The sequence below is a fragment of the Trifolium pratense genome, linkage group LG6, assembly GCF_020283565.1.
Source record: "Trifolium pratense cultivar HEN17-A07 linkage group LG6, ARS_RC_1.1, whole genome shotgun sequence".
Classification (NCBI taxonomy): domain Eukaryota; kingdom Viridiplantae; phylum Streptophyta; class Magnoliopsida; order Fabales; family Fabaceae; genus Trifolium; species Trifolium pratense.
Window position 1 is genome coordinate 42,883,769 of NC_060064.1, and position 15,382 is coordinate 42,899,150.

Here is a 15,382-nt window from a genome sequence, read left to right on the forward strand (position 1 = left end):
TTAGGTAAGAAGCCTTGAGGTTAAGTCATACTATGATCTTAAGGAATTTGTTTATTTAAGAAGAAACGAATTAATCAATTTAATATGTGCACTCAATCTAACAATCAAAGTTTGCTTATCTGCTGTAGGACAAAGCTACAAAAATATATTAATCTTAGGTCGTATTAAAAAGTATAGTGTTTTGCACAGGTATATCTTGTCTCTTAGAATACTTTGAATATAGTAAAATTAACATAGAATCTATTTAACTTTTTTCTTTGCTAATAGAAGATTCTATTAATATATTTTAACTTCTTTTTTAACTTCTATCAAGGTTTGTTTTAAATATTATATATTGTTCCTTTTGGAAGAAAAAAAACTATATATTGTTAACATAAATTCTATAATAAAACCCTAAAAAAATTGCTATAACACACTTAACTTAGGGCTTTTTATCATATCTTTGCCCTCTCACTTTACATGTAAATTTAATTTGTTCTTCCATCTGCAGATTTCTCTTCTCCACTTGAATGGAATCTAAAATTTATAGTTTAGAAGAGATCAAGTTAGATGCTTCAAAATGCTACTAAATGTCAACAAAATTGTTTATTATTAAGACATAAATTATGCTTATTAGCTTGACCCAAAAAAAAAAAATGTTTATTAGACGACTTCTATATGACAACCCCATTAATTAAATTAAAGGAAACATAAATCAAGAAATATAATTAGTTTTTCCCCACTTGTTTATGGTGGAGTTAATTATAAGAGAGAGGGACGATAACCTTCATTAGGTCAAAAGCAATAATGTTTGGATTCTTTTAATTAATTATTCTTTGAGTGCCAACAAAAAAGACAAATTGTGTCGATTATTTTGAACGATGAAGAAGTTATCCATATAGTTTCGATACTTTTATTTTTGATTCGTTTTAACATGTAAGAATTTTCATTTGTTCCACCCAAATCTAAACCATGGAAACATAGAATTTTATTATATATGGAAGAAAACAATATCATCAAAACCTATAAAATGTATGCAAAGATATGTTTATTCAACTGAAGGGTTAATCACAAGAATCTAATTCATCTAGCAACTCCAACAACCAAAGAGAAATGTTTCACAATTGTTCCTAATTAAAAATTAAATTCTTACAACATACCTAGCGAAGGAATTAAATTAAGAAAACAAGACTACAATAGAAAATCAGTGCTTCTTCACAAATGATTAATTCAAAGGAAATTAAAATCATGGAATTCAACTCACCTTTGTCCCCAAATTAAGCTCAATAAGATTGTCTTCCACCGGAGTTTCCGGCCCAACCATCCACAGGCAATTGAGGCATATTTAGAGGTAAATTGAAGAATGGAAGCCCCGAAGACGGGTCAGGAAAAGAGTTATTAACACCATCACCACCACCACCACCACCGCCTGCAGATGATTGCCCTTGTTGCATCTGAAGAGATTCATCTTCATCTAACGGTAACCTCTCATATGCTACGTTAGTGAAAGATGAAGCAATAACAATAACTGGCCCAGAAGCAACCAAAGGACCAACAACATTTCCTCCCACAACTTGACCTTGACCTCCACCAAGGAACACACTCAAACTTGTAGCACCAGGTGGAGCCGGGGGAGGTAGAAACGATCCAGACAAAGATAATATCTCAAATCTTCCGTGAAGTGTCACCACAGATCCTGCGGCAGCTGGCTGTCGCAGGGTCACGTTAGTGACAGTTCCACTACCACTGAGGACACAGATCCCTCTTTGACGCTTTCTTGCATAGGTAGCCACAGAGTCAAACACATCACAACCACTACTGACCTCAAGGATGTGAGCCCTAAGTGTGTTTGCACTCTCTCTTGTGATGATAACTGGTGGTTTAGGTTTGTTCTTTGAGCCCGGAGGTCTTCCCCTGGGTCTACGACCAACAACATCACCAAGACCATGATTTGGTGAAACTAGGTCAAGCCCTTCATGGTTGTTGTTTCCATCTTGGTCTTGACTCTCATCATGAACTTCAAGGTCAGGGCGTTGGAGACGATGAACAAAGTGTTGTGATGCTGAACCCAAGTCTATGCCGGCCATATACTCAAAGTTTTCTAAACAAGTAGAAAAACAAAAAAGAAAGATAGAAAATTATAGTAATTAAATAAGAAAGAAATTTTAGAATAGTAATGAACAATTAAATTATATCATATCATATGTAAACAGGATTAAAAAAAAATTAATTATAAAAAAAGAGAGAAAGAAAGTATTATAGATTTAAGAGTGTCCAATGATTCAAACCTCAAAACGAATAGAAAAACAAATGGATCAATTGAGTACTGCTGAGAAAACGGAATAGGATGAGATTGGAAGAGGAAAGAGAGAGACAGAGAGATAAATAAAGTGGTGGAACTTGCAGCCATTCTCACAACTAGGAAAGTATTCATAACAATAAAATATTCATGGTGGGATTAAACTATGTTAGTTTTCTTATTAATTAATTTCTTTGAAAACCACATTAATTATAGTTAATTATAGACTTTTAAAATCATGGGATTAAGTTAAATTTTTGTGTCTATATCTTTGGAGGATGTATGGAAATGTGAAAGAGAGAGAAAGAAATAGAGAAAGAGACGGGTAGGTTAGATGGTTGTTTAGGAAACCTAGGTTACCTTTCGACAAAGAGAAAACATATAATATTTCAACCCTTAACTAATAAGTAATTCTTGCACATGTTGAACAATTACTTTACAAAATAATTTGTGGTTTAGCTTTCTTTCTTTCATGGATTATTAAACTAATACACGCAATTGTACTAGGCTTTGTTGACCACAAGAAATGAATATATAAACTTAATTTTACTTTTTTTAACTTAAAAAATTTGGTCTAATAAATCCTAAATTGGGATTTAGCAATAGGGTTGAGTATCGGACGGCTTCGGTCAATTTTGGGCCAAAAATTATCAAACTGATAAAAATGTAACTTTTTAATTTGGACACAATTCTAACCATTTATATCTCCGATTTATTCGAATATCGGGTCATACTGATGACAAGTAGAACAGGTTAGTTTTTGTTTTAAATTTGTAGATACAAGGACAATAATAAATAACTAGTTGAGAAATAGAGATTAAAATCGACCTAGAATATTCGAGTATATTTTACAACTTATAAGTTATAATTCTTATTAAACATATTATAAGGTTGTAAAATATAACATTTGTCTCATGTATCAAAGACGAATAAAAACAACAAAGTGATTCATATGAGAGAGAGAGAGAGAGAGAGAGAGAGGAGACTCTCGAAATCGAAGAAAAAATTAATTTGCATCTTAATCATTGTTAGGCATGATTTTAGTTATCAAGATATAAACCCCTTCACTTGAAAAAAAATTAGACAAAACCCCTTCACTCAAAACAATTTATTTAGATCAGACTCAGCATTTAATAAATGTAAATATTTTCATAAGTATTTTTAAAGTCATATAGAATTTAGACAAAACCCCTTCACTCAAAAAAAATAAAATAAGAGTTTTATGACTTATTTCAAGAGGTTTTGTCGTTTTGACTTGAAATTATACATCTCTTCTTTTATATCATGTTAGGGTTGAAATCCATCCCTAGATGCCGCTTGTCATTTGTTTTCACTCCCCAGCTGGCATTAACATATACAAATTAAAGACCAAGGTTGTACAATTTTTAATATGGTTTTTTTTTTTTTTATAAGTAAAATTTGAATTATAAGGAGTACATGGGGTACTCAACCCTTACAATTCAAGAATAATCACATTAAATACAATCAAAGCAAGCTAATGGATTATTGCACCATTCTGAGAAAATAACATTAACATCACTACCTCGGCCTATGAACCAAAACCAAGAAATATAAATAATTTGGTCCACTAAAGTAGCTATATTAACATGTTCACCTTTAAATAATATATTATTGCGCATACGCCATATGCTCCATGTCGTCGCTAACCAAATAACATGTCGGAATCCTTTGCTAAGTTTACCTCTTGCAATGTCTCCAAACAAAATAAAATGTTGAGGGATATCTTCAAAAGATAAGCAGTTTCTGTCCATCCACCTAAATATGTTATGCCACACTTGTTGAGTCACTTGACAATTGAAAAAAATATGTTGAGAATCCTCCACCTCCCTAAAGCAGAAAATACAACATCTCTCATAATTATTGGTGATAATACCTCTATTGAAAAGAGTCTCCCTTGTTGGTAATTTATCTAATAACAACCTCCAACCAAAAATGCTAACTTTCGTCGGAACATTATTATTCCAAAGATCCTTCAAAGCTGACAATGTTTTTGGCTCAATTTTCACCAAGTTAACTCTCTTCAGCAGAACCGCATAAGCGGATTGAACTGAAAAAATACCCGCCGAAAATAATTCTGCAGCTGCTACAGTTTCTGTTTCGGTAAGCAGGTCTGTCCAATCAAGCTTCCACGACCAAATATTATTATCCCATGTCCCCATGGTCGAAATAGTGGCATTTTGATGAACTGTTTTTACGAACAAAGCGGGATACAAGTCACAAAAAGGCTTCATTCCAATCCATCTTTCATTCCAAAAACTTATGTCTTTCCCATCTCCGAGTATGATACTAACATTATTACCAAACCAATTACCTTCCCCCCCGCCACCCAATTTCAAAATGTCTCGCCACCAAATTGAAGAATGTTTAAGCCCCTCCGTCCCTTTTCCATGCAAAAGATTTGCAGTGAAAGATCCATATCTAAAATTCAAAAGTTCTTTCCATGGCGTTATCATTTCCTCCAAGCATCTCCACTTCCACTTGCATAAAAGTGAGGAATTAAAGAGCCCCAGATTTTTTATACCCAATCCTCCTTTGTCCTTTGGTTGACATATGCGGTCCCAACTCACCCAACACACTTTTTTATTATCCGTTCCACCGCCCCACAAAAAATTTCTTTGGATACTAATCAACTCATTTATCACACAAACCGGTGCCTTGTAGAAAGAAAAAAAATAAAGAGGTAGACTTGAAAGAACATAATTAATGAGAGTAACCCTACCTCCTATAGAAAGGTTACGACCGTTCCAAACACAAAGTCTTTTTTTCATGGATTCTAAAATAGGTAACCAAGTGGCTCTTCTTCTAGGATTAGCTCCTACCGGAATACCAAGAAAACGAAAAGGAATAGACTCCACTTCACAATGCAAGAAGGAAGAAGAAGCTCGTAAAAACTGGTCCTCAAGATTAATTCCGTAAAGCTTACTCTTGTAAAAATTAACTTTCAAACCAGACACAATCTCAAAACTCCGCAAAACAGTTTTTATAGTCCAAAGATTATCCCAATTACCTTCTCCCACAAAAATAGTATCATCAGCAAATTGGAGAGTATGGAAAGAAATATTGTTACTAACCTTGTAACCATGAAAAAGGCTTCTGTCCACTGCACTATGCATAAGGCCGGTGAGACCTTCAGCTACAATCAAGAAAAGAAAAGGAGAGAGTGGATCTCCTTGCCTCGAACCTTTACCAACATTGAAATCATCCGTTGTGCTACCGTTTACCAAAACAGACATGGAACTTTGGAACACACAAGCACGAATCCAACGACGCCATCCTTCAGCGAAGCCCATTCGAGTCATCATATATTCTAAAAAATTCCAATTCACCGTATCGTAAGCCCTTTCAAAATCTACCTTAAACATCAAGCATTTATCTTTCCTTCTTTTGGCTAAATCTATCAATTCATTAACAACTAATACTCCATCCAGAATATGCCTGTTGGGTAAAAAAGCAGATTGAACATCCGATATTAATTTGCCCATTACTTTCTTCAACCTAGCTGCTAAGACCTTTGATAAAATCTTGTACATACTAGAAACCAAACAAATAGGCCTATAATCCGTAAGACATTGCGGATGATCCTTCTTTGGAATAAGAGCCAAGAAAGAAGCGGTAATTGCCTTTGGAAGGGATGCGCTGTCGTGAAATTCTGACAAAAACTCCATAATATCCCCTTTTAAAATCTCCCAACAAGTTTTCAAAAAATTAAAATTGAAACCGTCTGGACCTGGGCTTTTATTACCATCACTACTCCAAATCACATCTCTAACTTCATCAACGGTAAAAGGTGCCATCAACGAAAAATTATCCTCATCAGAAAGTGAATGAAACGTAATACCATTGAGATTCGGTCTATTCTCCCAATTCTCCTTAAAATTGTTCTCGAAAAAATTCTTCACAAAACCCTTCACCTCTTTCACCCCTTGTACCCAATGGTCTTCGTCCTTCAAAGCCACTAATTGATTCCTTCTTCTTCTACTTTTTATGGATTCATGAAAGTATCTAGTGTTTGAATCACCTTCTTTGACCCACCTCGTTCTAGACTTTTGTTTTAGAAGACTCTCCTTGAGATGAAGTTGTCTCCAAAAATCTTTATTAAGCCCTTCCCTTCTAGTTAACTCTACATCCATGTCATCTCCACCCAAAAGACCTTCGATGTCATTGATGTCCTTCACAGTCTTCTCAATATTAAGATCAAGAAAATCAAAAATCTCTCTATTCCACTTTCTCAAACTTTCTTTCAATAGTTTAAACTTCTCATTTAATACATAAGCCTTTTTTCCATGAACAACAAAACTCTTCCATGAGGACTCCACAAAAGAAATAAAATCCGGATGATCCAACCAACCATTGATCACCCTAAAAGGTTTAGGACCCCAGTCCTTGGGTGAGACGGTGAGACTATCAACCAAATTGGACAGTGATCAGATATATCGCGATCTCCTATCCACTGCCCGGTGATACCATGCTTAGTAACAAAACCATCAGATAACAAGAATCTATCTATCCGACTCTTTGATTTGCCATCCGCACTGATCCAAGAGAATTTTTTTCCTAACACCGGAACATCTATCACTCCCATCTCTTCAACAAAACGATTAAACATAATTCTTTCACTTTGTCTGCCGTCCGCACTACTACCTATTCTTTCCGAAGAATGTAAAATGGCATTAAAATCTCCTCCCACACACCACTCTCCTACTCCACTATGTTGCTTTAAAGTCAACAAATCTTCCCACAATTTTTTCTTTTTGACAAAATTACAAGATGAATATACATTGACAATATGCAACACATCACCATCCATATCCACACTAATGCCCAAAAAACCATCACCAGAAAAGCTATTAAGTAAATTGAAAGAGGCAGAGTTCCAAATAATTAACATACCTCCGGAGAGTCCTTCCGGATCCTTCGACACCCAATTAACATCCTTGTGACCCCATAAGTTGTGAATACAATGATCTTGGATGTTCACTTTTTTGGTTTCTTGAAGCAAACAAACATCAAATCCCCCCTTTTGAAGAAACAAGTGCAGTCTACGCCGTTTCGCACTCCCTCCCCACCCCCGCATGTTCAAAGAAGCAATCTTCATAAAAGATGGGATTGTTTGTGCTTCCTTCTAATACTGTCATCCAATTCTTTTTTTTCATTGACATAAATGTGATGAATACAAACCTCCTCCGTGCCATCTTTTGCACCCAGCACATTAGCGCACTTCCCTTGTGGCGATGTCACCTCCACCCCCAATTCTAAAGCTCCGCGCCACACTTTTGTAGCCACTGCTTGATCATAATACTCTAAAAAAAATTTATTGCAATTACGAATATCTGACGAATTGATCGAACTACAATTCAAAACGTCTTCAGCTGCAGATACTGCAGCCAATTGTTTATCTTCGTTATCGTCGTGAAATGACAAGCTTCTCCGTACAACCCCACTAGCAACAGGACCGCGCCGGGATCCTTCTTCCTCATCGGATTGAGAAGGTTGTGCGGCAGAGATTGAAGAGGAAGCTCGATTCTTGCGTGTGACTAAGCTGCGATTAAGATGTTGTTGTTTTCTCAAAGACGCAGACGGTGGAAAGATAGGTAATCTTTGGTTTTGTGTGGTTGAATTGTTTTGTGGAGTTTTGTGTTTTTGCGTGATGGAATTTTTGTGTTTCTGCGTGATGGAATTTTTCTGTGAAGTTTTGTGATTTTTTGGGCCTTTATTCAATTTCTTGTAAACACTCCTTGGGCCATCGCTATACACACATCCCTTCTGTTCCTTCAAACATCCACCATCTATATCATTCAAATGGTTGAATTTGTGACAAATACCCATATCTTCAGATTGAGTCAGCCTGTTAAAAGCACCCCCTGTGACAGAATCATGTGAATTGATAGAAATATCAGGCCCATGCTTCTCCTGGCCCAGCAAAATTCCATCCAAAACATTAATTATGTCTTCCTTATCCACACCCCCTTCCACATTCGCACACCCCCCAACAAAATTCAAATTTCCAACAATTTGATTATTGTTTAAATAAAATGAATTAATTGACTTTTCCTCCAAAACCTCCCTATCAGTTAATGATGCACCATCCTTATCTTTAACAATAATAGGAGAATTATTTGCATTAACAACAGAATTTAATGCCAATAAATTTTCCCCCTCCCCCTCTGATTCTCTCTCCGGTTCCTCATCCACCGCCAACAACCGCCTCTCCGCCTCGTCTTCATCGTCCTCTGAGCTATCTCCTTCGTTAGCTCTCCCATCTTGAGCTTGGACTTGAGGTAAGGAAATTCTCATGGGTCCATACGAGTCTTCGATGATCCTAAGATGAAAAATTTCTCCATTAATTTTCACATCAAAAAACTCATCCACCACTTGTTGACAAGAAGTTCGAATCAAAATTCGGGCAACATCCATGGTTAATTTCTTATTTGTTGCATCATCAGAATTCATGAACGTGCCCCACGGTTTCGTAACCTGAGTGAAAAAAATGTCATTCCACGCATGAAGAGGAATTCCGAAAATTCTTAACCAAGCCACTCTATCCACATCTACATCCGCTGGACACCAAGGACGAATCTCCCTAAACCATTGATCCAACCAATCTTTCGCGTCAACTAGTAAAGCTTGCACCTCTCCCTCTTCTTGGCCTTCTAACAATGTCAAGTTTGATCCTAAAGGAGTAACCTTGATCCCAAAATACCCTTCCGTGTGAAAAGCATTTTGGATATTATACGACATACCCGGATTAATAACAACTCCTATAAAAGCCTTTTTCAATCTCAACATGTCTTCCTTCTCAGCCTCATAGGAAACAACAACCCGTTTCTGCCCTCCGCTTCCATCTCTGGTTCCCCCCTTCAGCACCGCCTGAGCATAATTGTCCCCCAACGCTGCCGTATCATAATAATGCTGATTTTGACCGCCTCTAAAAGTGGGTTGTAAATTTGCTTTCACAGGTTGTATATTTCTATGACTCCTCTTCGAGTCCTCAGTCCTGACATTGCTTCGTTTGTACCCATCTGAACGGTTGAAACGAGATAAATTGACTGAAATTTTATCTCTCCCGATGATAATATTATCCAGCGTGGATTCAAACTCTCGTGAGTCAGCTACCCGATCAAACCGCGCGAAACCAAATCTTCTACCGCCCTTATCCCTCTTTGCTGGTATCACTACCTCCATGATATCCCCATAGTGGTGAAAAACGTTGAACATAGCCTTTGCCCCGAAGCTATCCGGAAAATCCGTAAAAAAATATGTGGTGAGGATGTTATTATTATCCTTATTGTGATTCCTTGCTGTTGCTATATCAGATTTGTACTTCTTGTTGTCTTGTCTGTGACGACCTCTAACTGTCTGCCAATCCTGATCATCGTCCCCCATCCTTCAGAGAAAAACTTTCGCCGTACAATTGCTTCGCCAAAACTGGTCCCTAACCGAGGGTAACTCCGTTGCCGGAGAAACCGGGTTAGGACTTTAAACTCTCGTTTGGCTAATCAACCGACGTTGAAAGTTGTGAGAAAGGAGGAATAAGACAAAACAGGAGAAAAGAACTAGGTTTCACGAAATCACTGTTTCAATGGCAAAACAACAAATTATCTGCCTCGTTAAAAAACCTTTCTAGTAAAACCCAATGGGAAAAAAAACTAAAAAAGGAAAAAAGAGTACAGATAATTTTGGAGGGTTCATACTGTGATCCTTAGGATCTTGATTCTGCATGATGAGTAGTTCTTTCAAGTAAGTAAAGTCATTGTTACTTGCAGCACAACAATGCAAGACTTGTTAAATCTCTTTTATGAATATGACAACAAAATATTGGCCTTTATCTTGAGAAATCATACAAATTAAATGTGGTGCAAAACATATTATTGAAGAGATGCAAAAGTGCAGAAATTATATAAATTAAGAGTGATTAATTATAGGTAAATTCTTCGGTACACATATTATGTGGATGTGTACCGGTACATTGCTGATGTGGTTAACAAATGAAAAACATTTAATGCAGATTTTGTTTCTTTATTAAATTTTTATTTTAAACACTACTTTTTAATATTTACAAATATATCCTTCACATAAATATAATCATCAATCATATTCTACAACAAATCAAAATATGCATCAAATCAAATCATTCAACCTAAATTTTCACGTTTTTTTTTTAACAAGATTCAAAAAAATTAATATTTGCTCCAAAAAAAAATATTTTAATAGTATTATAATATCCTATAAAATAATATGATTTTTGTATTTTCTAAAGAAAAAAACGTATGATTTTTATATTCCAATATCATTTACCTTTCAAATATTTTTTTTAATATTATTAGTATATAAAGATTAATATTTATTTACCGTTTAACCATTAATACATATAATTATTAAAATACATTTTATTTTGTACAAAAAAAAAGTGTATATATTTTATTGTAATATTGTTAATTTTTAGTGATTCGTAATATTTCATCCTCATAAAAAATGTCATGTTTTCATTCCCACAAAATATTTATGCATGTAATTTCAATCATGTTGTGAAGTCGAGATGTGTATTTATGATGATTTTGCAAAATATGAATAGAGCATTATAAAAAGTTTGTCCAAAAGTATAGGAGCTCAAAATTTGATTTTTAGGTCAAAATATTCGTTACTTTTATCTTGTTTTTTTTATTTAGAAAATTCATATTTAATTCATCTCGTTTTAAAAAACACTAAAGTTTTGTAAATGGACTTTTTATATCAATCAAGAAATGCTTGATTGTCGAAATTTAAATTCATAAGTATTTGTTTTAATTAAGTGATATTGAACAACTTGATTAAGAAAAATTGAATTCCTTGATGAAAACATGTATAACTAATTAGGTTTTGCATATGATGTTTTAAGTTTAAGGTTTTGATCTATAATTACTTAGGGTTTGGTCTCCTTAGTCCCTTTCATTCTAGTTGGGTTTGATTTGACAACCCTTTCATAATAAACTAGGTTTCTAGTGTAATAGTTAGTCCAACAATATGAAATTGGACTGTTAGATTGTTGAAATTCAATTTCTTAAGTGTTTATCATTTCAATTAGGTCAACTTGAATAAATTGTCCGAGATGAATTGATTCCGTTAGCCACAGTTGAGAAAATTAGTTGAGACCTGACGGTCATTTCATATTGACTAGGTTTTCTTGAGTCTAGTTAATCTAACTACGTTGAAATGTTAGATTTGGTAGAATTGGTAGAGACTTAATAATCTTTTCCTGATAACTAGGTTTTTTGAGCCACAAGTAATCCAACTAGTTGATATCGAACCATTATATTGCCAAAAGTTTGAATCCTATGCGTATATTTCCTTAGTTACGGTAGGTAGGATTAATTTTCTTGACAAATCACGGTCGGCATAATTAGTTGAGATTTAATTGTCCTTTCAAAGGAATTACTATTCTTGTTCCTACAAAAAATGTGATGGTGACACTTAGCCATAATTTGCTCTATGTCTAAGCTTTTGAAGATGAGATTATGTGAGTAAAAAGTGTGGTTCCATCGCCCATTTTTATAGGCCTAATAGATACCTGACATAGCGAAAAAGACTCGGGAATGGGGGAGTGGCGAGTTCCGAGAGAGCCGACAGTACAGGTGCCACGTGGCCTAATTATTATTGGGTAGAGGCGTTATCCCAACACCATGTCCCCCCGTATCCTGAGGGTTTCTGTGGTCAATGTACATTCCCTAAGAATACGGGCTTTTCGTCCCTCAGACCCATGTTGCCCTCCCAGCTTTTGGACAGGCTTAGCCCAATGGTTAGGGCGCGTCGTAGCCCACTAGGCGGTGGGAAATTTGCCCAATGCAATTCTTAAGTAACTGATAGTTCGGTTAGTTGTGATTTAACCATTAGATTATCAAAATTAGAATTTCTAAGTATCTACTATATATCATTCCAATTATAATCTAATTGAAATACGATTTAATATCTGTGCTAGCAGTTGAGTTAGGATTTTTGAAAAATTATTGGGTTAGTAGGGTTAAATATGACTTGCTAATACACACCTTCTAAAAAATAAGTGGGTGTACGTTAGCAAAACCCATATATATATATATATATATATATATATATATATATATATATATATATATATATATGAGTCAGGATCCGTTGACACCAACTAGTTTGACACCAAATGTTACACCTCTCAATAACGTTTTAACCGATATAAATTTTATAAAATCCACCGTTGGATTGAAAGTTTACATCATATAGATCATTTGTGTAAAATTTCAGACAAATCCAAAATCATTTGATATGTTATTGAGATACATCAAAATTAACGGTTTTTGTATTTTTTTAAATGCCGTTAATCTTTATGTGTCTCAATAGCATATCAAATGATTTTGGATTTGTCTGAAATTTTACACAAATGATCTATATGATGTAAACTTTCAATCCAACGGTGGATTTTATAAAATTTATATCGGTTAAAACGTTATTGAGAGGTGTAACATTTGGTGTCAAACTAGTTGGTGTCAACGGATCCTGACTCTATATATATATATATATAAAGAGAGAGAGCATAAGCTAATACTAAATCAACAATATGTTTTAACTTTGATTTTTTTTCTTTCGAGAAATACAACTATTCTAAGCAAAAATCAAGAACATCTTTCAACTTCGATTTTCTTCAGAAATACTACCCTTCTAAATAAAAATTAGCAACACCTTTCAACTTTAATTTTCTTCAAAAATACTATTTTTCTAACAAAAATTAACAACACCTTTCAACTTTAGTTTTCTTCAAAAATACTATTTTTCTAAACAAAAATTAACATCTTTCAACTTTGATTTTCAGAAATACGACCCTTCAATATATAATCATGGTATCATGACAAATATATGGTTTCTGTTCTCAAATTTTTGTCTTAAAACTAAGCCAGTTCAAATTTATCATGAGATTTTTATTCTCTTTAATTTTCAGTTCCAAAATTCTTTAGTTTCGTGTTTGGCCCTAACCCCACTAGCAAAAATAAAAATAATGACAATTTTCTATGACCCTTAATAATTAATAAACCTAAAACAAAAAAAAATCCAACACCCACAACCTAAAACAAAACAAAAATCCAATGCCCAAACATTGAAAAACCATGAAATTGCAGATATCAAATAAAAATATAAACTTTAGGAGGAATTGAAAGAAAGGGATCAGAATGAATTTAAGGGGTGCTATAATTACAAAAAATAATAGAAATTGATGAAGAAGAAAAAATACACATATTAAAAGTTAAAATCCTATATAAATGAGAATCCAAGATTGAAGGAGAGAGATGGACAATATTTTACTTTCCTTTTTAAGGTTTCTAAATTACAATAATTTCCATTTTGAAATTTTTGTAAATTTAAAGAGTAATTTAGAAAACTTCTATTTAAATAAATCTTTAAATGACATGTTAAATTATCATTACACGTAGACCAATTAAAATTATACACCTCAACGATGTATCAGTACACATCCACATAAGATGTGTACCGGAGTGCTCACCTTAATTATAAAATTTTAGGGTGTGAAGTTGCACACGATCAATGTTTAATATGGTTTCTTTGGAACTTAAAAGGAAATTTTACCTAGCTAGTCTGAATAAATTAAATTATAATAAATGGATATAAATATTAAAATTTAATGTTATATATAGGCACAAAAGACACAATCTCTGTCCAATATATTTTATAGAATATAAGCCTTAGCCGGCCGGCATATGAATCCAAAAACTCTCAAACTAGAGATGTCAACTTTCATATATATATAAAATTAAAAAAAGACTTTCATCTATATAATATTTACTCAGAAAAAGTAAAGATCGTCTACATATATAGAGATCACTATGCACGTACGGTGAATAATGTTTTGTTAGAAATTGTGATGGAAAATGTTGTAGTAACTTAGAAAACATATATCCTACGAAGCTGTGTATTTTTTTCTTGTCAACTCCAAAATTAAGTGTTTAACATATATATTAATAACAGTGTTAAACTCAAAAGGGGTGTTTCAATCTATTTTAAAAGAGTTTTTTTGAAGAATCTATTTTAAAAGAGTGGAAGACTATTTTAAAATTAGAGGGGAGGTATATGTCATTTAAAGAGACTTCGGGGTAGGTGATTGTATTTTTTCCCTTCAACTTTTATATTACAAAAGTTGTCTATATTTTTTTTTTATAAGCAAAATAGTATTATAAGGGAATATAATGGGTACTCAATTCCTTACAATGCAAAGCAAATTATAGTATACTTTGAAAACAACCATAAGGATCAAAATACCACTCAGAAAAAGACAACAAAGAATGGCGTCTGGATCGACCACTAAACCAAACCCAAGATATAGCTTTAATATCGTCCAATAAAGAGACGGCATTAGGCAAAGTCTCATTGAAAATCACATTATTCCTAAGCTTTCAGATGCACCAAGTGGTAGCTAATCAAATCAAGTGTCTAATATGAGAACCTTTTTTAGATTTAATCATATTTCCGAAGTGCATAAAGTGATTTCATCTTTCCAAATTTGGTGTCAAACTACATCTTACCCATCTAAAAACCTCATTCCACACATCTTTGATAAAAGAACAACGAAAGAAAAGATGGGAACAATCTTCAATGTCCATAAAGCACAAAATACAAGAGAGATCATGCAGATTGACTAAAATACCTTTGTGATTTAACGCTGCTCTGGTAGGTAATTTCTGTAATAATAACCTCTAGCCAAAAAAATTAACCTTCGATGAAACATCATTTTTCCACAAGTTTCGAATGGCGTCCAACAAATTAGAATCCAAACTACCAAAATTCTGAAATTCAAGAAAAAAAAAGTCAAAAGAAAAAAATAGTGTTCACCATATAAATCAGGTCGGTGGATAGTACGAGGTGTATGTAGTAGTTGTGTCATATTGTGTTCCAATATCAAAAACAAAATTGGTACAAAAACAAGTGTTGTCATTTATATGAAGTCTTACATTATTCATAAAAAAAAAAAAAGTCTTATATTAGATGTCATCTAAACATGTGTAAGTGATGAGTAGTTCTCATGTTTTGAACATGTTTATCCAAAATTCATCGACCATCATTTACTAT

General features: G+C 33.8%; 1 protein-coding gene across 3 annotated transcripts; it reads right to left on the reverse strand.

Annotated features, from left to right (window-relative positions):
- Nucleotides 1-363: 363 nt before the first annotated feature.
- LOC123889823 (AT-hook motif nuclear-localized protein 23) lies at nt 364-2,428 on the reverse strand. 3 transcript variants are annotated; one of them, XM_045939324.1, is made up of 3 exons: nt 2,268-2,425; nt 1,244-2,080; nt 364-516 (listed from the first exon to the last, which is right to left on the reverse strand). In XM_045939324.1, the coding sequence occupies exon 2, from the start codon at nt 2,064-2,066 to the stop codon at nt 1,263-1,265; it is 804 nt and encodes a 267-aa protein (XP_045795280.1). In that variant the 5' UTR covers nt 2,067-2,080; nt 2,268-2,425; the 3' UTR covers nt 364-516; nt 1,244-1,262. The 3 variants fall into 3 exon arrangements, with proteins under 3 accessions (XP_045795280.1, XP_045795281.1, XP_045795279.1); XM_045939325.1 differs by lacking the exon at nt 364-516 and having other exon boundaries at nt 1,011-2,069; nt 2,276-2,428; XM_045939323.1 differs by lacking the exon at nt 364-516 and having other exon boundaries at nt 1,011-2,080.
- Between the last annotated feature and the right edge of the window lie 12,954 nt (nt 2,429-15,382).

Bases quoted from the DNA above. Each gene is read 5' to 3' on its own strand.
- LOC123889823 (XM_045939325.1), bottom strand. From the start codon at position 2,413: ATGAATACTTTCCTAGTTGTGAGAATGGCTGCAAGTTCCACCACTTTA. The intron at 2,070-2,275 runs GTTTTGAGGTTT...GAAAACTTTGAG, and splicing joins ATCCATTTGTTTTTCTATTC to TATATGGCCGGCATAGACTT.